The following is a 24,208-nucleotide window of genomic DNA, read 5'->3' as shown; positions in this document are numbered from 1 at the left end:
TAGAAAAATATTGTCTCAAACCTCAGAAAAGTCCATTTCATATATGTGTGCCTGGCATAAATATGTAACATGGATAAAGTGGGCGGAATGCAAAAACCATGAAGAGGTCTTCAACCCATCCTTCTCCAGCCCTTCCAATCTCGTTACCTAGGGACAACCACTCTGTTTAATACCCTCATACATGTAGGAAATAATGCTTATGATGCTAATTCTTGATTATTGTTAGATCATGCCTAAACCTCATGACACAGATTTAACACATTAAACTATCCCAAAATTTCTCTACCCAGAACACGTAATTATATCACCACTGTTAGTTTTCCCACTGATTACATTTGTGATTTTAAATCTATATTCCAATTCATGTTTATTTGAACTATAGGCAGTATATCATCGCTTCACAAGACAATTGTGGTCCACAAACTCTTAATCTCCCATGGTTTTTTATATTATAGTGTCTAACATTTGCAACCAGTTTGGTGAGGATAATGAAGAGCTTCCTATTTAGTTTATAGGACTATAAATCTGAAAATGGGTGAATGTTATAGGAATTTATCAGAATCACTGTATGGGGTAATTCGCCTCTGGTAATTCGTTTTGAAGCATTCCAAACTTTCCACTGTACTGCAGTTATAATCCAACAGTCTCTGCAGACACAGCTTCTTTCCAGAAATTCTCCTTCACAACTGTTAACACTTTAAAAGTAAAAAATAATGGCCATACAGGTACTATTTCAAAGAGGAGAAAAAGTTTTAAAAAGCCGATGTATACACTTTTAGATATGGAATCCTGGAAGCAGACTGTGTTCTTTATTTTATGAGACAGGGTCTCATAAAGCCCTGGCTGTCCTATGTAGATCAGGCTGGATTTGAACTCATGGTGATTCACCTGCTTCTGCCTCTCCAGTGCTGGGATTAAAGGCATGCGCCACCATGCTCTGCCAGGATGATTCTCTTAAGAATCCAGACTCCAGCATTCTGAAAAACTTAAGAGTCCTTCTTTTAAGAACATAAACACACACGTTTTAACTGTCCCAAACAATCACGACTTACTGGGAGGGGGAACGTTGTCTGTGTAGAACAGCAGGTAGTCAACTGTTTCTAGGGTGTCTACCCCCACCTTTTAACTTTGGACAGATACCAAATAGGATGCCCTCCCTATTCAGGATTTTCCCGGCTGCCAATGGAATCGCAGACACCTGGAAGAACTCACGACATTTTCTGGCCCTGCCCCTTTCCCCAAATGTCTCTGCAGGGCTGAGGCCTTCCCCACCCTGGGGAATGTGGGGGCCGCGCTCTTTAAGAAGGGAGGCTGAAGGCGGCCAGGAGAAGCGCCAGGCGTGCGGCCGGGGCACCTGGGGTTTGCGGAACTCTCAGGGTGACCGCGATGCGGGGGCCGCGGCCGGACGCACCCGAGATAGTGCGAGGACGTGGGCTCAGGTAGGTTCTCGTGGCGGGACTCCAGGGCTTTCGGTGGACTCGCGGGCCGGTGGGAGAAGCCCCGTCTCTTCGGCTCCGCCACCCCAGGGCGCGGGTGCCGGGCGCCCGCTCCACGCCCTGAGCGTAGGCCTCGTGACGACCCGCTCGCAGCGCCACGGCCGCGCGCGTCTCCCTCCGCGGGCCCGCCCCCCCCGCCGCGGCTCCACCAATCGGCGGCCTCGCCCGCGCGCCGCACCGGGTGGGCGGAGCCGCGCGGCGCCGTCGCGGCGCCCGGTCCCGCCCCCAGCGCGGCGCTCATCAGCCGCTGCGCCGCCCTGCCGCCGGCGGCGGGGAGGAGCGGAAGGCGCTGTGCCGGGACGGACGCCCGCTCTCCCGCCCGCCCGCGCCGGTGAGCCGCGGTGCAGGCGAGGCGCGCGCCGGGACGACCGCCGCCGCTCTCCATGCCTGTGTGGTGCTGCCGCTGCTCCCTGGCCGGTCATTTCAGGTGACTTCCTCCCCCTCCCCCGGGACGGGTCGGAGCCCGCTCCGCCGCGTGTGCTCCTCGGCCGCCGCCCGCTGGGCCGGCGCCGCTCAGAGCTCCGGGGACCCTACTCTTTCCTTGTTCCCTCTTCTTGTCGCTGGACCGCGAGAGTGGCTAGGCCGGTGATGAGTCGGTTACGTGTAAGTGGTAAATGTGAGAATCCGTGAAGAGCCGCCTTTAAATTGTTACCTTTTAGAAATCCGGGGACATAAGTTGCTGGCTTGAAGGGAAGTAGAGAAGAACGAGTCGTGTAGTGACTACGGATTGTGACTTACTGAGATGTTAGTCATTTTAAACCGTGGAGAGAATTGGGAAGTGGCAGTTTTATATTCAAGTTATGATGAAAGTGTCCCAAGGTGAGAAGAAGAATAGTTTTAAATATGAATGAACTCTTGTGTGTTCTAGATCCAGTACAACTGACCAACACTTCAGAGAATTACAGAAAAGATCAAAAGTACTAGAAACTGGGTATTAACAGTGGGGTGAAGAAATGTTACGTTTAGTAAGGACTCCAGAACCCTGTTTTACATGTATGAATGTTACAGAATAAGGATGTGTAACACTTGGGTTTTGTTTTTTAGGGTTTTTTTTTTTTTTTTTTTTTTTAAGAAACTGATTAAGAGTTGTTTAATAGAGGCTCATAGAATTTCGGCGGACCATTAACTTGCGTGGAAAGGATATTAATATAACTAACCTATAAAATTCTAACATTTCCTTCATTATAAATATGAGCAGTATTTGTGACTGGCATTAACACAAATCACGGAGCTTATTATTTAATATAGATAAGTGCAATGTGTATTTAATAACATTCACAGAAGAGGCTGTAAAAGGGATTCGAGGGGGAGAGAAAGCGCAGACTCCTGCTGTAATAGAAACAAGCTAGGTCTGCCCAACTTAGTGAGTTTGTAATGAGACTAAATTCTAGATCCTAAAAGTCTTAAGTCATAGGTTGTTAAATAACTTCTAGACAGACTGTAACAAACTGTTCGCTCTGAGTTGTAGAAAAGCAGGCTGTAGTGAAAATTTGAAGCCCTTGGAAAACTACATTCCTTTTGGAAATACCCCTCTGAAAGCCTCCTGGTACACACCTTTGGAATACTGTTGAACTGTAAGGAGAAAGCTCCGAATTCATACTCTTGTGGCTATGTGGTAAATACTATATGCGCTTTTCTCTGTGATAAGAAACTTTGGGGAGGGAGTGAAAAGTATTTGCTACATTTTGGTGCTGGGAGAGAAGAAAGCATGCCTACTACATTATAATTGTTAATTGTATCATCGTTAAAATTCTTCTGTTGTTAGGTCCAGGATTATTTTATTTTATTTTTTTAAAGATTGTTTGCCAGCTCCTCAGGAACGTTTCTAGTCTTGTGTGTTTCCATTCATTTATTTTTGTGTTATTTATTTTTTGTGTCGCTGGGGATGAAATGCAGGGCCTTGCTACTGAAGCAAATGTTCTACCATTGAGCTGACATCTTCAGCACAAATGCTGTCTTTTGTGCAGCTTCCAAAAACAGTTCGTGATTACATTTGGGGGTTTCTCCAAAGTCTACATTAATAGGCATTATAGAATAGCACGTGGGTTTTTCAAGGGAGAAAACTTCACATTTCTACTCTGGAAAATAAAATGTGAGACTGCCTTGTTTGGCACGTTAGAACCTTTTTTAATATGGTAGTGTCAGTTTGATAAGACCTTAAAATAGTAGTTCGAATTCCCTTAGAATTGAGGTGCAAAGGCATTTCATTTGTATTTGATTGTTTAGAAAAGTGTTGCTCTGATTGAGTTAAGTCTTTTAAATTACCAAATATTATGCCTATGCTATCTTGTTTAGAAACTTTGGACTACAGTGTTTCCAAAACAAAATGGAAGGCTTCCAGAGTCATAGCAAATGTTCTTTAATGTCTGACAGTGTGGTAACATCTTTGCATGCATGCAAAATGCTGTTCTTTACTGGTTCCTTTATGTCATTTTACATATTTTGCATTTTTATTGGTGTCCTGAATAAAGGAACAGTGGATTAAAAAAAAAAAAAACTCAGAATCGTTTGCCTTAAATAGAATATTCATCAAGTTGGCAATCCAGGTACAAATGAACATTGTTCATAGTCCTGAACTGCAGCACACATGTCCTGAAAACCGTAACAGCAACTTCCTAACTTAAGTGGTGCATAGTTACTAACACACTCACGTTTCATTAGTGCTTTAGGCAAATCCAGTTAACCAGAGTTTGGGAAATGTATTGCCCATGGTTTACCACACAGAACAATTATACTAATGACTAAGAAATGAGAAGGAGTTACCTACACCATGTAATTCATGTAAGCTAGTGCACAGAGAATTTAGAGCTGCCAAACCTTTGGTTCTTTTTATCCTTAAGTCTTAGGAAATGCCCGAGTCAAACTTCTTGAGACCCACACCAAATTCAGCAGTATTTCAGAATACAAGATTGATGTATAAGAGTGAAGTATACTTGTATACAGCAATACTGGATAATCAGAAAGTGAAATTAACAGAACAGTTCCATAGGCAGGGCAGTGATGGCACACACCTTTAATTCCAGCATTTGGGAGGCAGAGGCAGGTGATATCTTTGAGTATGAGGCCAGCATGATCTACAGATAGTTCCAGGAAAGCCAGGCCTACACAGAGAAACCCTGTCTCAAAAAAACTAAACTAAACTAAAATTAAAAATAAAAAAAAAGAAAATCAGAAAACAAAATAGTTCCACTTAGCATAAGAAATGAAACACTAAGAAAAAAAAATAACAAAAAAACTCAGTGTTACCATAGGGATGGAAATACCTGGTGCATTTCTCAGAACATCTTCACTCAAACATGACTGTACAAGGAAGGGTATTTTATGTTCATGGACTTAAAACTTGCATATTCTTGTGACTGATTTACAGACAAGTGCAGTATCATAAAAATAAACTGCCTGTTTTGTACCAGTTGATATATGGGAAGTAAAGGGACCCAGGATAGTCTCTCAAAGGTTAAAAAAACAAAGTTAGAGGACTCACCATTTTTGGTTTCAAAGTTTGCTACAAAGCAGCAATAATCAAGAAAACTTACTGCTGGGATAAACATAAGTATAAATCATGGAGAGAAGTCAAAAGCCCAGAAATCATTTCATTTTTGGTGAATTAAGTCTTTGATTCGGGGCCCCATAAAAACAGGAAATGGACATTAGTCTCAGCATTTGTAGTTCAGTTGGCTTCCCACAAAGATCTGCACAAACAAAAGAACGAACTTGTCTACTTGCACACATTGCACAAAATGAAATCAGAAAATTCTTAGATGAAAACATAGTAAACATTTGTGGACGTGAATTATGTAGTCATCTACTACATATGATATTGAAAGCACAGCAACAGAAGAAAAAATACACTGGGAGTGGTTAGAACTTCAAATGCACAAGAAAGTGAAGAACTAGACCATCAAGATGGTAAGGTGCTTGCTGCTGAGCCTGTGACCAGAGGGATCCCACATGGTAGAAGAAAATTGACTCTCAAAATTTGTTTCCTGATTTACATACACACACACCCCTGCACAAAAGTGAAACAAAACCCACAAAATAGGAGAAAATGTTTACGAACTATGTATCTGAAGAAACTCGAATCCAGAACTTATAAAAAAAAAACTTAAAAGATCATCTATGCCAAATTTAAAAACAGGCGAAGGATTTGGAGAAAGACAAAGAACCGGAGAAAGAATAAATGACAAATACATAGAATGATGATTAATATTATTAGGGGAATAAAAATCAGAGCTACCATGCATTGTTACTGGGATAATGGAGAGCTCCGGTGTGGTATTTAGTTGGAGAGGATGATAATTTTAGGGAGGGCTGGAGAGATGGCTTAGTGGTTGAGTGCCTTCTGTGTATCATGAGGACCTGAGCACAAATCTCCAACAGTCTTGTTAAAACCAGGGTGTAAAGGACAAGTGCCGTGTGTGCCTATGACCTGTGGATTTGGGGAGACAGACGGGTTGCTGGGGCTTGCTGGCTGCCGGTGTAGCTCAGGATTCAGTGAGTCATGAAGCAGGGTAATAAGGCAACATGATAGAGCGGGATGTCATCCCCCGCTAGCGTCCAAGCTGCACACGGCACACCATCACTCAACCTGTATACATACACTGGGGACACACAGAGAATAAAAGCTAATAATAATTTTTTCCCCGAAACTAGTGTTAATTACAAAAAATTGAATATTTTGGAAACCATGGATTTATTGATGAGAACCTCACAAAAACAGCAAGTGAACATTAGTTTTAGCAAGAAGTATTAGGGCAGTTTGGATCCCTGCAAACAAAAGAATATACTTTTCCATATGGTCACCAGACTCCTTAAAAGGGTGTTTAATAGGTTAAATATATCACATTAAAGATTTAAAAAAATTAATAATGCTTCCTCCATTTACCTTGGTCTTGGGCCCCTCAAATAACCTATTCTTTTCTTATTCTTTGATCTCCTGAAAGCCATTGATTTTTCTTCATTAGCAGAAATTCCAGAGGACATTTATTTCTAGTTGTCTTAACCTCTAGACAATGTACACGTGTGCCCGCGCACACCCACATACAGTATGAGGGGGCAGATCCAGTGAATAAAAAAGTATTTACTTAGGAATTGATAGCTATATTAAAATTCTCAAACTTCTTGAAACATCTTGACTCATGATGTTGACCTGCTCCTAATGAGTCACCCAGAATATGACTTTTAGTTTTCCTTTAAATGGAAGTGATTTGGAGTTTAAGTCATACGTAGTTTAGCCATGCAGCACAGTTCACAGCATTTATTTGTAGAGTTGAGAAAGCATCTATGGGCTTATTTTTAAGTCTGGTGAAGACCTGATGAGTTTTATTAGATTTGCTTGCAGGAACATGGATGAGAAGTTATTTCCTGGAGCATAGACACTTTACCAGTGGCTATACCACTGAAGAAAATCTCTCTCTCTGTCTCAGCAACGTTAACTGCCTTTAGATCCTGAGAAAGAGTGGAGCCTCTGAGTGCCTTCCAAACCATGACAGGATGTGCTCAGTCTCATGCAGGTAGTCAGAGCTGACGTGAGTACAGAATACAGAAGTGGTTGTGGCATCCCAACCCATTCTCTGGCTGTTAAATCTATTTGCCCTCTTTCCAGCAATGTCCTGATGGATGGCTGGAGGGAGGGAGGTAGATGTCCTAGGCGGGGCTAAGCACACCAGTCACTTACTTTCAGCACTTTGAACAGTTACGAGTCTCTACAATAACTGCTGCCTACCGTAAAAGAAGCTTCTCTGACCAGAGCTGACAGCAGCACTAGTCTGTGGGCACAGTTATTTAGAAGCCAGTTCGACAAGAACATCACATCCACTTAGCATGGCGGGGGATGGGGGTGGTGGAGGTGGTGGGGCGGGGGAGCCACCACCACTTCCAGCAGCCGCAACAGAAAACAAAAACATAGTAGCTTCCCCATTAGGCCTGTGACCTTCCCAGCCATGAGCTTTCTACTAACTGTACAGTACCAGAGGTGAATTTCCTCTGTGTAGAAGGCCTCAATTTCAACCAGAAAGCAGTTTGTTGCCCCCAGAACAAACCTGCCACCATTGCAGCAGTGGGTAATCTTGCCTGGCCAGGCAGTAGTATAGCATGCATAGTCCATAGCTGAGTAGGGATGTTGACCATTTTCTCTCAGCAGCCTGCATGCTTCCTTCTGTTACTGTGAGGGCTAGCCAGCCTGGATGAACCATCTTTTCCAGTTACAGCTTGAATTGTTTATCCTGTAACCAGAACATGTGATATCTTCAGCAGTAGGTCTTACCATCTAGTTCTGTTGCATTGTCAACAGCAGTGTTAATTACTTGCGTTATTTTGGGGGCCCCTGAAGCCTTCTTGGCCAGTAGTTTATAGGTAGATAGCTAACCTCTGGGCATTGGGATTTTCACTCAACAACCTATGGGTTCTGGGAGAAGCATTATTTATCCACATAGGGTAGTGCTATTTAAACTCTTTCAAATTTGCATATGTTGGTGGAGGGGTGTGTGGAGACCAGGGGAGGGTATTGGATACCCTTCTATATCTCTACCTTACTGTCTTTGAGGCAGAGACTTGCTGAACCTAGAATTTGCGCTTTGGGGCTAAGCTATAGCAGCCACCAAGCTCCTGTGATCCTCCTGTCTCTACCTACCTTCAGTGCTGGGATTATAGGCAAACAGGGACTATGTCTGGTTTGTTACAGATGCAGCGATCCAAACTCAGGTCCCCATGTTGTACAGCAAGCTCTCAACTGCTGAGCCATCTCTCCAGCCCCACCCCATTTCTTAATTATATTTTAAAATTAGCTTACTGACTATTATGTTTCTTTACGGCTTTTCCATGCATGCTTAGTTTTGTTTGACCCTCTTCCACTTCTCTCCCATCTTGCTGCTCTCCTTTCCAATTAAATGTTTCTACCTCCAGTAATTCACCCTTCTACTTTTGTGTTACCTGTTCTAGTGTGCCCCACACCCTTTAAGGTTCATCTTCCCCTCTCATGGGTCTCTTTCTAGATTATAGGTACTCCAACATAAATGCCCACACTAAAATTAGAAGCTAGGATCCAGGTATGAGAGAGAATATGTGGTCTCTGCAGTTTCCAAAATCGTAGCATAATATCATTTTTATATTTCTCAGGTTTTATCTGTGGGAGTGTCAGTGTTTAAGGTAAGGATGGCTGGAAAACACTAAAAGGAAGATCTGCAGCTCCCAAGACAGAATTGTGACCTTTACAACAACAGTAATATAAATAGGGTTTGGATAGCCAAAATGACCAGTCGGAAGCCTGCAAAAGAAGTAGGGTTTCTCCTTTGCATGAAGAACAGACCAGAGAATAAAATGTTCAGGTTAGAGATGGTTCAGCCTAATGATCTAAGCTCGATCCCTGTGCCTCACATTGTGGAAGGAGAGAACAGACTCCCACATGTTGTCCTCTGACTTATACAGAAATACCATCGCATATTTGCAACCCCCTCTGCCCCACAGCATGAGTAAATAATAATAATAGTAACAGCAATAATAATAATAAAAGCACAAGTTAGGCTGAACTGGGCATTGCACACCTATAATTCCAGTACCTGAGTAGTAGAGGCAAGTGGATCAGGAATTCATTGCCAGCCTCTGCTACATACTGTGGTTGAGGCCAGTCTCAGCTATATGAAACCCTGTAGAAAAGTATCTCAACAAGAGGAAAAAATACTCAAGTTTAGTGTAGTTGCCAAGAAGCAGAAATAGGAAAGCAGCAGATATATCTGGATCTAACGACAGAGGTGTGGGTGGAATGATCCTGAATGGGGTGGACTGAGCATAAACACACTCCTGAGGCAGGCTTGCATGTGAGAATGGGCTACCTTTAACAGCCATGCTAACAGGTTATCTGCTTTCCCTATGTAAGAGGACGATAAACAGCAGATTCTCTTACATCACTACTTAAGAGTTGTGCTCTAAGCAATACCTCTTGCTCACCTCTGTCATCCATTTGAGCTGCAGAGCAGCAGCCATGTGTGAGTGCCTCTCCATCCACATTGGCCAGGCTGATGTCTAGATTGGCAGTGCCTGCTGGGAGTTCCTGGACCATGGCATCTAAGCCTGATGGCCAGATGCCAAGTGACAAGACCATTGAGGGAAGAGATGACTCCTTCACTGACTTCTTCCGTGAGACAGGCGCTGGCAAGCATGTGCCCTGGGCAGTGTTTGTAAACCTGGAACTCACAGTTATTGAAAGAGTTCACACTGGTACCTACCACCAGCTCTTCCACCCTGAGCAGCTCATCATAAGCAAGGAAGATGCTGCCAAAGCTATGCCTTTGGCCACTACACCATTGGCAAGGAGATCATTGACCTTGTCTTAGATAGAATTCGCACACTATCTGACCAGTGCACAGGTCTTCAGGGCTTGGTTTTCCACAGCTTTGGTGGGGGAACTGGCTCCGGGTTCACCTCCCTGCTGAAAGAGTGACTGTTGATCATGGGAAGAAGTCCAAGCTGGAGCTTCTCTATTTACCCAGCTCCCTAAGTCTTCACTGCTGCAGTTGAGCCCTACAATTCCATCCTCACCATCCATACCACCCTGGAGCACTCTGATTGTGCCTTCATGGTGGACAATGAGGCCGTTTATGACATCTGTCATAGACACCTTGACATTGAGCACCCAACCTACGCTAATCTAAATAAGCTGATAGATCACACATAGTCTTCTATCATTTCCCTCCAACTTGATAGGGCTCTGAATGTTGACATGACAGAATTCCATAATAATCTGATGCCCTACCCTAGAATCCACTTCCCTCTGACCATATACTCCCCTATCATCTCTGTTGAGAAAGCCTACCTTGAACAGCTTTCTGTAGCAGAGATCACCAGTGCCTGCTTTGAGCCAGCCACCAGATGGTGAAATGTGACCCTCACTATGGTAAATACATGGCTTTCTGCCTGCTGTACTGTGGTTATGTGGTTCCCAAAGATGTCAGTGCTGTCATTGCCATCATCAAGACCAAGTGTAGCATCCAGTTTGTGGCATTAATTACCACCCTCCCACTGTGGTACCTGGTGGAGATCTGGCTAAGGTCCAGAGAGCTGTGAAATGCTGAGCAACACCACAGCCATTGCTGAGATCTGGGCACGCCTAGATCACAAGTTTGATCTGATGTATGTCAAGCATGCCTTTGTGCACTGGTATGTGGGTGAGGGCATGGAGGAGGGAGCGTTCTCTGAGGCCCATGAGGACATGGCTGCCCTAGAGAAGGATTATGAGGAAGTTAGTATGGATTCTGTTTAAGGGGAGGAATATTAAATGTCACAAAGGTGCTGCTTTTACAGGGAAGTTTATTCTGATCCATAAAAAGTTGTGGTCTGATCAGTTAATTTCTCTGTGGCAATGCGTGCTTTCATACAGTTCCTGACTTATGCTTTAAACATGAATAATTTGTCATAGACCCAAACTGTCCATTTCACTGATGGGTTTTAAATAAAGTATTCCCTGTCTTTAAAAAAAGGAGGATTATAAGCATTTAGGGGCAGCTTTTTCTTTTTAGAGCTCAGGAAAGCTTAGTGTATCTAACAACTTTGTTCTATCCTGGGCTAATGTATTGGAGTTCTAAAAGAACAGAACTGGTGGAATGGATATGTTAAAGGGGATTTAGTAGATGGACTTACATGTCCAGGTAGTCCAACAATGGCTGTTTCAGACTGGGAAAGAACCAGTGGAGAACCTGAGAGCTGCTCAGTCCATGACACTGGCAGTCTCCGCAGTCCCACTCTGGCTCTCAAGTCCTGGAAGACTCCTGGAGAGCGGCTGGTCTTCAGTCTATCTTGGAGTCTTGAAGAAACTGGTTCTTTTATCAGTGAAGGAATGCTGTGGCAACAGGGTAGTAGATGAACTTGCCAGCAAGATGAAGGAAAGCAGGCAAAAAGCAAGTTTCTTTCCATGTCCTTTTATCTGGGCTCCTACTAGAAGGTGTGGCCCACATTGACAGTGGGTCTTCATGCTTCAAATAATCTGAACAAGAAAAATTCCTCAGATCCAGTCAGTTTCATAATAGAGATTAGCTATCGCAAGTGGGATGGGGCCTCTGAAGGTTACAGGGACGTGAAGAGGCCTGTCTGGAATTCTTTGCATTTATCAACCCTTTACTATAAGTGTTACAGCTCTGAGGGGAAAGTCACATGTCACAACAACCTCACACAAGAAATGTATTGGGAGGGAAAAACCCAGGAGGATGACTGGGTTTTTATAGGGTTGGGGTGGGGGGTGATTTCCAGGAGGGCCTGGGATTGGAGGGATTTTGTGGCTTGGTCTTGGGCTCTCCCCCTACCCCCCAGACATAACTGTTGCTGACTAAAGATGAAAAGTAATAAGGTGATTCTACTCTGAAGTAGTCTAAAAATAACAGCTTTAACTGAGTACATTTATTGAATGAACATGTCAGAATACCAAAACTAGTTTCTAGAGAGGCAGTTGGGAAATAAAGATTGGAAGTCAATGTTAAGGTCCTTCCTTACTTGAAAATGCGTGGACCTTATTTCTTTTACCAAAAGGCCCAGTTCTGTACAATAATCTTTCCTTAAAATATCTGTGACTAGGGCTGGAGAGATGGCTCAGCTGTTAAGAGCACTGGCTATTCATCCAGAGGACCCAGGTTCAATTCCCAGCACCTGCATGGCAGCTCACAACTGTAACTCTAATTCCAGGGGATCTGACACCCTCACACAGACCTAAATACAGGCAAAACACCAATGCATATGAAATAAAAGTAATAAAAAAAATCTATGACTAGTTCTGTCTTACAGGGTTTCTCTGTGTAGTCCTGATTGTCCTAGAACTCACTCTGTAGACCAGTTTGGCCTTAAATTCAGAGATCTGCCTGCCTCTGTCTCCCAAACGCTGGGATTAAAGGTGTGTGCCTGGCTGAGGAAAAAAATAAGTACAGGGGAAACTAGCTCTTCCTAGGCATCTCGAAGGAATTACAAAATCTCAAGTATAATCCTGTGTGTGTGGTTGGTAGAAGCTGTGTGTGTGTATGTGTGTGTGTGTGTGTGTGTGTGTGTGTGTGTGTGTGTGTGTGTGAGAGAGAGAGAGAGAGAGAGAGAGAGAGAGAGAGAGAGAGAGAGAGAGAGACAGACAGACAGACAGACAGACAGACAGACACAGACAACCTTGGGTCACTCGACCTACTTTTTCTAGATGGGCTCATCCACTGGCCTGGAGCTTGCCGACTGGCCTTGACTGGCTGGCCTGTGAGCCCCAGGGATCTAAGAAAGTGCTCAGCCTTTTCTGTGGTTTCTGGTGACTGAACTCAGGTCCTGATGCAGGCAGGCGCTTTACCAACTAAGCTATTTCCCTAGCCTGGAAACAAGCTTACTAGGAGTTAACTTGCTTACAAGATATTCATATGAGATAAATGGCTGCTTCAGATTTATGGACTTAAATGTTATACTTTGGAAAGCATTGTGCAACTGATAGATATTTTATTGCCTATGTAAAATATGAGAAAAATTGGATTTTATAACACCTAAATTAACTATACTTTTACTTTTGTTTTTGTTTTTTAAAGAGACTATAGTGACACTGAAACTGAAGGAGAGATTTTTAATTCTTTAGTGCAATATTTTGGTGATAATTTGGGGCCGAAAGTTAAAGGGATGCCATTAGTTGAAGAAACTTCTTTACTTGAAGATTCATCAGTGACATTACCTGTGGTAATAATTGGTAAGTTACTATATTTTATTTCTTAAAGCTAGTTACTACTTTGACAGCATTTATAATTCTGAGGTTCTTACATTGTACTGAAAAGGCTCCCCATCTTAAAATAGTAGCAGTTTGGATGTTCCTACCACAAATAACAGTATGTATCTGAAGTGATGTATATGTTACCTTGATCTGATCACTATACATTGTATACACACATTAAAATGCCATACTTTTCCTCACAGATATGTACAACTATCATGTGGCAATTAATAAATATCTTAAAAGGACAAAAGGCAAAAGTATAAGGAAATGCTTCTGTGAATGGAGGCAGATAATAAAGGACAGAATTATAAAGTATTAAGTTGTTTGCTATGTTAAAATAACCATTACCAAGTCTTTGGAGAAGGATTGGCTTGTATGATAGAGTCCATGTTGGAATGCAATAGCTTTTCATTGATAATAGCCGTTAATGGTGACCAGTATTATTAGAGTTCTGTGGGGACCATTCTCTATGTTTTATTATTGGATTTCAACCTTATAGCTCTGTGGTATTGGTTTGACACCTGTAGACATACCTGTAAACTGAATGACGACTGTAAGTTAGTAACTCATGCTATTTGAAAGTGACATTATAGTGCTCTACTGTAATATTTATAATAACCTAAAATATAATTTCACTCCTGTTCTTTGTATCACCTTAAAAGATAGGATGTACAACTATTAAAATTAAGGTATTCAGTAATTCAGATTTTTAAAACTTTTGATAATTATATTCATTTAATTTCCTGCTATTTATATTTTCCATCTAGTACTCAAACTTGAGGAAGTCAGACAAGACTTGTCTTAAGATAGCATTGTCGGGGCTATTCTGAACCTTCTGCCTTTCTAAATAGTTTTAGAATAGATATTTAAAATTCTTACCTTTATTGAGTTGTTTATTGGAATTGCATTAAGTCTGTAGATCAGGTTAAGAACAACATACAGTCATTTTGAGGCTTCCTCTCTGTGAACATGGAATATCTTTTCATCTGTTTAGGCCTTTTTAAAATTATTATTTCTTTAGTCAGAATTTTGTGGTTTTCTTTATGTAGCTCTTATACATATTTTGTTAAAATTATGCTAAAATGTTTCTCTTTTGATATAAATATAAATGATAGTGTTTTTTTTTTCAAATTCTACTTTTTTCATTGATATAAGGAAGTAGTTGACTTTTGTGTATTGACTTGTATCCTTCAATCTTGCCATAATTGCTTATTCTGGGATCTTGAGAGGTCACTTTAGATTTTCTATATAGATAATCATGTCATTGGCAAACAGTGTTTTTTGTTTTTTGTTTTTGGAGCTGAGGATCGAACCCAGGGCCTTGCGCTTGCTAGGCAAGCGCTCTGCCACTGAGCAAAATCCCCAACTCCCAAACAGTGTTTTTTTTTCCCTCCTCTTCTCCAATCTGTGTATCTTTTATTTCATTCCTTCATACCATCCATCATGATGATGAGTATCTGTTTTTTGTTTTTGTAATTTTAAAACACATGTTCTTTGTCATGTTGAAGAAGTTTTCCTCTTTCGAATTTGCTGCATGTTTTTTAGCTCCTGGATGCATGCTGGGGTTTGTCAAATGACTTTTATTGCATTTGCGGATATTACCAGATGAATTTTCTTGATTTTTTTTTAAAATGTCTATTTTTTTTTTTTAATTTGTGTGTGTGTCCCTGCATATATGCTATGGTACAAGGACAACTTACAAGAATTGGTTCTCCTTCCACCGTGTGAGTTCCAGAGGTTTAATTCAGATTGTTAAGCGCCTTTCCCTGCTGAATGGTCTCTCTGGCCCATTGTCTAATTCTACAGCAGTTGTAATAAAGAAGTAGCCTATAAAAACGTGTAGTTTTCAAGAACAGGTCATCCTAGGGAACTACTTTTGGAAGTCAGTAGCACAGAGTTGAAGCCTTAAGTAGACACGATACTGAAAGACACTGAGAGAGAAGGCAGAGGTCAGAAGTTTGTGAATGTAGGTTTAAGGTGATTACGGAAGGAAGAACAGGTGAGGGGAAGTGCCAAGCATAAGAGGATCAACTTACATCATTTTCCTTTTTAAAAAAAATATATAGGAAATGGACCTTCAGGAATATGCCTTTCGTATATGTTATCAGGCTACAGACCATATTTATCATCTGAAGCAATACATCCAAATACAATCCTACATAGTAAACTAGAAGAAGCAAGACATCTCTCCATTGTTGATCAGGTATTATTTGTTCTATCAGTTTTAAAAGATATTTTAATGCTGAAACAAGATTAGCTTTATTTATGTAAGTATTATTTCTTTGTTGTAAATTGTTCATTCTAATTAATGCTATTTATTTAGCTTTGTAAATATATTCTGATGTCATATCTGAATTATATTGAATATTTGAGCAAAAATTCCCAAATCCTAGTGGAGATTTTAAAAATTTTATGTGACTGTGGTGCAGGTTTATGTGAGAACATGAGCGTGTAGCTGCATGTAGGCCACAAGTTAGCCTTGGGTGTTAATTCTCAAGCTGTCCACCATGGGTTTTGAAGCAAGGTCTCTCAGGCCTTAATCTCACCTAGTAGACCAGGCTGCCTAGCTGGTGAGCGGGAGAAGTCCTCCATCTCCACCTCCACAGTGCTGTGGTTATAAGCATGGTCCACCATACCTGGCTTTTACCATGTGGCTTCTAGTGACCACACTCAGGTTCTGGTGCTTGTGAGGAAAAAGCCCTGTTGTGACTGAATATTCCTGGCAGCCCTGCTGGAAAGGATTGATATGTTCTCTGTGCTGAAATCAGTTTGGGAAGTGCCACCTTTTACATCCTAGTTGGCATTTGTATGCCAAAGGTATCTTCAACTCTTATAAGGATTTTTTTTAAAGCTTTGTTTTAAATCTAAACATTGTTATATTCATTTTGCCAAGGAATCTGGTATGAATGAGCTCAAGGAAAATATATGTTCTCTAACTCTGGAAACTACTGAGTTGGCATGTCCTTTATTAACATAATTGCCTTGACTTTCTAGGCTCACATTTTTGTTTTTTTTTTTTTTGTTTGTTTGTTTTCTCTTTCATTCAGGACTTAGAATACCTGTCTGAGGGTCTGGAGGGCCGATCATCCAATCCAGTGGCAGTACTTTTTGACACACTTCTTCATCCAGATGCTGACTTTGGCTATGACTACCCATCCATTCTGCACTGGAAATTGGAACAGCACCATTATATCCCTCACTTAGTTCTTGGTAAAGGCCCGCCTGGTGGGGCATGGCATGTAAGTGTATATTGAGGTATTTATTATATTTTTGTCTTAATAAAACCAACTTGTTTTTTTTTTTTTTAAATTCTATTCTCTGTATAGCCCTGGATGTCCTAGAACTCACTCTGTAGACTAGGCTGACCTCAAACTTAGAAATCCACCTGCCTCTGCCTCCCAATTGCTGGAATTAAAGGTGTGCTCCATCATGCCCAGCTTCCAACTTGAGTCTTTAGCATACACTAACTATAGGTAGTTAAGCCAGATTTTTGTTAATGATAGTCTTTGAATAAGTGTGTCTGTACACTACCTTCTAAATTGTATAGAAAAAAATTAAGGGTACATTTTTCATAATAAATTAAATTTCCTTAATTTAGAGCTTAGAAAAATTTCACAGGGTGTTTTGAAAATCAGTGTATATTACTTCCATGTATTTTTCTTTCTGTTTTTTAAAAAGGAAATATTTATTTTATTTTATGAGTATGAATGTTTTGTTTGCATGTATGTCTGTGCAGTATGTGGGCACCTGGTGCCCACAGAAGCCAGAAAAGCGTGTCAGATCCCCTGGAACTGAACTTACAGATGTCTGGGAGCTGCCATGTGGGTGCTAGGAACCAAACCCTGGTCCTCTGGAAGAACAACCTGTGTTCTTAACCACTGAGCCATGTCCCCAGCCACTATTTCCATGTATTTTCAAGATTTTAAATGAAAATATTGTAAACAAAAGGTTTAATTTGAACAAAAGACATTTCTCACAGTTCCGGAGCCTGTAAAACCCTTGCTAGAACCCAATTTCATGATTGTCTTGTGTTCTGTTTCTGTGAAGAGACATGAGCAAGGCAACTCTTAGAGAAGAAGGCATTTAATTGGGGGCTTGCGTACAGTTTCAGAAGTTTAGTCCATTGTCATCATGGTGGGGAGCATGGCAGCATTCAGGAGTGCTGGAGGAATAGCTTAGAGCTACATCTGTATCCACAGTAGCAGGCAGAGAGAGTATGACATTGGGTCCAGCATAGGCTTCTGAAACCTTAGAGCCCACTCCCAGGGACATACCTCCTCCGACGGGCCACACCTCCTAATCCTTCCAAATTGTTAAGCGAACTAAGCATGCAAACATATGAGCTTGTGGGGGGCCATTCTCATTCAGACCACCACAGCAGCACGCGGGTTTCCTACACTCTAACCATTTGTCCTGGGGGGCCGTTCTCATTGGGACCACCACAGCGGCACGCGGGTTTCCTACACTCTAACCATTTGTCCTGGGGGGCCGTTCTCATTGGGACCACCACAGCGGCACGCGGGTTTCCTACACTCTAACCATTTGTCCTGGGGGGCCGTTCTCATTCGGACCACCACAGCGGCACGCGGGTTTCCTACACTCTAACCATTTGTCCTGGGGGGCCGTTCTCATTGGGACCACCACAGCGGCACGCGGGTTTCCTACACTCTAACCATTTGTCCTGGGGGGCCGTTCTCATTCGGACCACCACAGCAGCACGCGGGTTTCCTATACTCTAACCGTGTGTCCTGTGCTGCTGCTCTTGCCCTTCAGTCTTGCCCTTTGGTGAGGATGCGTTGAAATCTCCCAGCAGGCAATGGTGAATGACAGTCTGCAAGTAGAGCTGCCAAGCAGGGAAACTTGTTTATGCTTCGTATCCATAGACAGGTGGATACATTAGCCTAGGCTGGCCCTGAACTCCCAGTGAGGCAAAGGTGACTTTGAACTTCTGCTTGGAATTACAGGTGTGTCCCACCATACCTAGTTTATGGGGTGCTGGGGACAGAGCACAGCTATGTGTATGCTAGGCAAGTATTGTTATCAACTGTGCTAAAGCCCTATCTCTATATAGGTTTGTGTGTGAGAGCAAGCAGTGTCTGACCTCAGCCACTCAGACCTCTGTCTCAAATGCACTAGTAATCACCATAAATCACACTGTTAGGATAAACTTACATGGTCACAGAGGCAGAGTATTACCCAAGGCTCAGGTATGCAAATACACACTCATTAAGGAGAAGATACCAAAGGCTTAGAAATCATCTGAGAGGCTGTGCAGAAACCGGCCATTTTAGAGATGTAAAACCTTGAACCAGCCTTGCAGAGTCCAACACTTCTTACACAGGGTTCAGTTTCTTCTAATTACTTGAAGGACATTGATGTTCTTTTTCATAGGCTGTCATATCAGTTTATATTTTGCCTGGAATATTCTCCTTTTCTAATGGTACACTCCTCAAAACCCATTTGCATCTTTTAAGAAGTCCCACTTCATATATTCTTGGTCAGTACTTCTGTCCCTTGTGCCCCTTTCAGAACACTGTTATCCCAGTGACAGCAGGCATTCATGGTATATACATTACATAGGGGAGTTAAAGGCCAGATCGGCAAATATGAGACCTTGTGTTAAAAAATTACGTAAAGGGGCTGGAGAAATGGCATAATGGTTAAGAGCACTGACTGCTCTTCCAGAGGTTCTGAGTTCAATTCCCAGCAACCATATGGTGGCTCACAACCATCTGTAATGGGATCTGATTCCCTCATCTGGTGTGTGTAAAGACAGGTCACTTGTAAACATAAAATAAATATAAAAATTATAGATGTTATCTCTTAAAAATTACATAAATAAATAAACAAACCAGATACCCGAGACCCTGTCTCAAAAATTATACAAGTGACTGAATAAAATGTATCATAATATGCCTCCTCTCAGTGCTGGGCTGTGTAGAAACAGGGCAAGCTATGAGAATAAGAGCTGAATGGGCTTGCTGGTGAGTGGGTAGGTGCCTTGGCCCTTGGCTTTTTTGCTTTGTTTTGAGCGAAGCAGAAGTAGGTTGAGAAAGCTTGAGAGGTTTACTTCTTTAATGATAACACTAACCCCAGTGCCAAATCTGTTTCTCAGGCAACCACTGCTTATTTTTTATTTTTAGAAAGTGATTATATTATATCCAGCCTAGACCAGATTTCAAATTATAATTGATAGAGAAAAGTGGTTTTCTAATTTAAAAAAAAAAAAATCTATAAAAATTACCAAGAGGAATAAACAAAATTTTGGAAATTAGTGAACATTTTTCTTTTGTTTAAGAAGTAACAAATGCTGCTTTGTTGTTTAACATGTATATCTTAATTATCCTGATCAGAGACCAAAGCGAGTGCTGTAATTTGTTTCATAAATGTATAACTAAAGGTAATACCAAGTGGTGAAAATGTATGAAAGTCTTATTAGAGTGAAGTTTCAGAGGAAATGCATTATAAGTGGGAAAACAAGATGCTTTTATTTCTGAAAATGGGTTAATTCACTTACTAGGATTAGCTCCAAGTGCATCTGCTTTTCTGTCATGTGACTGTTACTGTTTGTGTCTGAAAACAAAATCCATAGTGTTTATATACCACTCTTTCTTTTGGACTCTTGTGAACATATTTTATATAATATGAATATGTATATAAAAAGACGTGTTAGCTTTCACCAGGTTAATATTGCTTCATTGCATTGTTTTAACTGTACTTTCCAACTAGAATATGGAAGGCTCTATGTTGACAATCAGCTTTGGAAATTGGATGGAGCTACCTGGACTTAAATTTAAAGATTGGATGTCTAGCAAACGAAGGTAAAGATCAAACTATAGTAAAATTTTTTGATGTGTGAAGAAAAGGGGACTGTGAGAAATTTCTTCAGTGTCTGTTAATCCTATATTAGATAAAATAGAAATATACTTCTTAAATAAAAATTCTTTTGTGAAACAGTGATTATGAGCTAGTTTCCACTTAGGATGCTATAATGCTATGTGTACGTAAAGAACTGTTTACAGGGAGGGGCCCTCCTGTAACCTTGTTAATCAGAATTTATCTTTGATATTAAATCACTCTGTTACTTTCTACATATGAATTATTTCTACCTATGCAGCTACCTATGCATTATTTTCTCAAACTTGTGTCAGTTTTTTAATGGGTATCTATCTATTTATTTATACTTAATGTATACCTAACCTAAAGTGGTTTGGTTTTGTTTTAGTTTGGTTTTTTGAGAGAGAGACGCTCTACATAGCCTTGGTTGTCTTGGAACTCACTATGTAGACCAGACTGATCTAGAGCTCACAGAGATCTGTCTGCCTCTGCCAGGATTAAATCCTCAGGAATTAAAGGTGAACACCACCACATCAGGTGTTTATTTTTCAAGAGTAAAGAGTAGTGTATTGAGAATGATAAACTAAAACATGGGATGTGGTTGGCTACTTGAACATGAAGGCAAATATTTAATTATGAATACTTTAAGTAGGACTGAGAAATTTCTTCTTGTAAGAATACAAGTCTTACTCATTTTGGGAGAAAGAACATAAAATTCAAAAGGAGAAATGTGAAAAGCCCTATCATTTTCAGGAACATGTATAAACTAGATACGAATTGCTAATGCAGAATATCTAATTTTACTAATGGAAGTAAGTTAAAGCAGGAATTTACGTAATCTTTGTTAGAATAGAGATGTAAAGTTTGAGTAACTGACTTCCTGCTAGGTAGCAACCATGTTTAATCTGTAGAAATTTTCCTTAATTCTAAAAGATTTGAGATCTAGATCATGATGAGTTTAATTAAGATTAAATCTTCAGGGGGCTGGAGAGATGGCTCAGTGATTAAGAGGACCCAGGTTCAGTTCCCAGCACATGGTGGCTCACAGTCATCCATTATTCCAGTTACAAGGGATCTGATACTCTCCTGACAAGCATGTGCACCAGACTGGTATTTGGTGCACATAGATACACGCAGGTGAAACACTTATACTAAAAGATAAAAAACAGAGGAAAAAGTAAAAGTTTGAAACATTCACTTTAGACTTTAAAATGGAAATACGTAGAGGTTGAAAATTTGAAGTTGCAAAATCAGTCAAGTTGTTTGAATTCATTTGATAATCATATTCTTAGATTGTTAAATGAGTAGCAAAAGGGAAAGGGTTTGCTTTTATTTCTACTCAGAAGTGTTTGTCATTCTGAATTTCACAGAAGATTAAAGGTGTGTGCCACTGCGCCCAGCTTTGTGCTGGCATCTTGGGCACTGTTAGTTGCTGAGTCATCTGTCTAGCCCCCTGCACAGTAATTTGTTAATGATGCATCTAAATTACAGTGGTAAGATAAAATAGGCTGATCTTTCAAATGTCTACATTTTAATCCATTGATTAATTGAAAGCTCATCAAGCATCTCCCTTCTCACTTGCTTCCTTTGATCCCCTAGACAGTTGACTTGATTTCCTGTCATATACGCATGCATAAATGATCTATGTACCTTGTTAAAATCTAGGACCCACAAATGAGATTGGCTTCATTCATTTAATATGGTGTCTCCATTGCATATATTTTCCTGTTGCATGACTTTTATGTCTGGGGCGGCGGCGGGGGGGGGGGGGAGGCCATTGTTTTTATATGTTCTATTTCCTTTACCTGATTCCTTGCTGGACACTTAGGTTGGTTCCATAGCTTTGGGTTGTAACTAGTAATGCAATAAGCACTGATATGAAGATAATCTCTGTGATATATTGACCTGAGGTCCTTTGGGAAAATAAATACCCGAGTGATATAACAAATGTCATGAAAGATGTGTTGGTTTTTTTGAGGACCCTCCATACAGATTTCCATTGTCACTCAACTAGTTACTAGTTTGTATCCTTTACCAGCAGTAATCCCTTTCACCCACATCCCTGCTGGCATTTGTTTTCTTAATGACTGCCATTCTGACTAGGATAAGAAAATGTGAGAACATATGAGGATAATTTTTATCTAACATAGTCTTGAAAGAACTAAGATATAAAAGCTTGCTAGCTAGGAAAGTAATCTGAAACTGAAAATGTTCTCCTCATAGGGTATTTTCCTTTTTCATCTTACAGGAACTTGAAGGGGGACCGTGTTATGCCAGAGGAAATAGCTCGCTACTACAAACACTATGTAAATGTCATGGGTCTTCAGAAGAATTTCCGAGAGAATACTTATATAACCTCTGTATCAAGACTCTACAGAGATCAAGGTGATAATAATGGTAGTCAAGACAGAGATATTTCAACAAATCATTTACAGAACCAGAAGTCAAAATTTATCAAGAGAAACTGGGAAATCAGAGGCTACCAGCGAATAGCAGGAGGTTCTCATGTTCCCTTTTGCCTATTTGCTGAGAATGTAGCTCTTGCAACCGGAACGTTGGATTCTCCTGCCCACCTGGAAGTTGAAGGGGAAGAGTTGCCTTTTGTGTTTCATTCAATGCCTGAATTTGGAGCTGCTATAAACAAAGGAAAATTGTGTGGCAGACCGGATCCAGTGCTGATTGTAGGTTCCGGCCTTACTGCAGCTGATGCAGTACTGTGTGCTTACAACAACAATATCCCTGTGATCCACGTATTTCGCAGACGAGTAACTGATCCAAGCTTAATTTTCAAACAGCTTCCGCAAAAGCTGTATCCTGAGTATCACAAAGTCTATCATATGATGTGTACTCAGTCATACTCTGCAGACTCAGATCCTTTATCTGATTATACCAGCTTTCCTGAGCACCGTGTGCTTTCCTTTAAGTCAGACATGAAATGCATTCTTCAGAGCATCTCTGGATTGAAGAAAGTATTTAAGCTGTCTGCAGCTGTAGTCCTAATAGGTTCTCATCCTAACCTGGCATTTCTGAAGGAACAGGGGCGTTACCTAGGCCGTAACTCAAGCCAGCCAATAACATGCAAGGGTAACCCTGTGGAGGTTGATGCGTACACCTATGAGTGTGTGAAAGAAGCCAACCTTTTTGCTTTGGGCCCTTTGGTTGGAGACAATTTTGTTCGATTTTTAAAGGGAGGGGCATTGGGTGTTACACGCTGTTTGGCTACAAGACAGAAGAAAAAGCAGCATTTGTTTGTTGAAAGAGGAGGAGGAGACGGGGTAGCTTAAGGAAGGTTTACAAGTAATTTAAGTGGACACTTAACCATTAAAGATTTTTAACAATGGTTTGCAGTGTATTGGCTTGAATGAACTGGGAGAGCCTCTGCTGTTACTCTTCTGAAGTTAGCAAAGCTTGGTATCCCAAGTTGTATTAAAGTGTATCAAAGGTGTCACTCTCAGACAAATCCAAACACTGCCAACTTGGTATACATCATGCTTTTAGTTAACTAGAATGTTCTTTTCTAACTTGGCATTTATAAAGCCAGTCATTAAGACAGAAATCATACTTAATTCATATTGGGTTACCTACTGCTCGAGGGATGTCCAAGGGCCAGCAGCATCAGCTTCCTCTGTAGCTCATTAGGAATTTAGGCTGACTGCACTTCCATAAGATCCCCAAGGGTTATGTATTTATTGAATGCAGTTTGAAGTACACTGACCTAAATGAACATGGGCTGTAAAGTATGTATGCTGGGGTAGGATAGGAGGAAGCATTTTCAACTCAGGTTTTATTTATTTTGAAATTATCAGTTATATAAACCTAATTTATTACCAAATATGATGGTCTTTAAAAATATTTTTACTGTTGAAACGTAAGTAAGTATTTGATATCCTTACTTTCTCGTAATTTAACATTTTAATAATGCTGACATCCAAGAATCCACCAAGGTACTTTTTAGAGATTTATTCTGTTTAGCCACCATAACATCTAATGAATCTGATTTGCAATTCAATAAATTGTGGATGGAACTACTTATCCTCGTGTGAACATTGAGTTAATTTCTATTAATGAAACGAAGATTTGGGGGTGTGGTAAGTACTAAAATTAGAATACTGTTTGGATATTGTCAGAATTATTAAAGGTTAATGTGGAAAATAAGATTGTGACCTTT

The 24,208-nt window shown here is 40.9% G+C and overlaps 1 protein-coding gene and 1 pseudogene across 3 annotated transcripts; both read left to right on the top strand.

Annotated features, from left to right (window-relative positions):
- Positions 1-1,811: 1,811 nt before the first annotated feature.
- On the top strand, positions 1,812-24,072 carry Osgin2 (oxidative stress induced growth inhibitor family member 2). 3 transcript variants are annotated; one of them, XM_059253893.1, is made up of 6 exons: positions 1,812-1,923; positions 13,025-13,179; positions 15,270-15,406; positions 16,251-16,442; positions 19,933-20,024; positions 22,289-24,072. In XM_059253893.1, exons 1-6 carry the CDS (start codon positions 1,880-1,882, stop codon positions 23,322-23,324), a joined length of 1,656 nt encoding a protein of 551 aa, XP_059109876.1. In that variant the 5' UTR covers positions 1,812-1,879; the 3' UTR covers positions 23,325-24,072. The 3 variants fall into 3 exon arrangements, with proteins under 3 accessions (XP_059109876.1, XP_059109877.1, XP_059109878.1); XM_059253894.1 differs by lacking the exon at positions 1,812-1,923 and adding an exon at positions 2,010-2,099; XM_059253895.1 differs by lacking the exons at positions 1,812-1,923; positions 13,025-13,179; positions 15,270-15,406; positions 16,251-16,442 and adding an exon at positions 17,921-18,167.
- On the top strand, positions 9,088-10,786 carry LOC131903363 (tubulin alpha-1B chain-like; annotated as a pseudogene).
- Positions 24,073-24,208: the final 136 nt, after the last annotated feature.

The sequence above is a fragment of the Peromyscus eremicus genome, chromosome 2 (assembly GCF_949786415.1).
Source record: "Peromyscus eremicus chromosome 2, PerEre_H2_v1, whole genome shotgun sequence".
Classification (NCBI taxonomy): Eukaryota; Metazoa; Chordata; class Mammalia; order Rodentia; family Cricetidae; genus Peromyscus; species Peromyscus eremicus.
The sequence above is the reverse complement of the archived record's forward strand: the minus strand, read 5'-3'. Positions and strand labels throughout refer to the sequence as shown.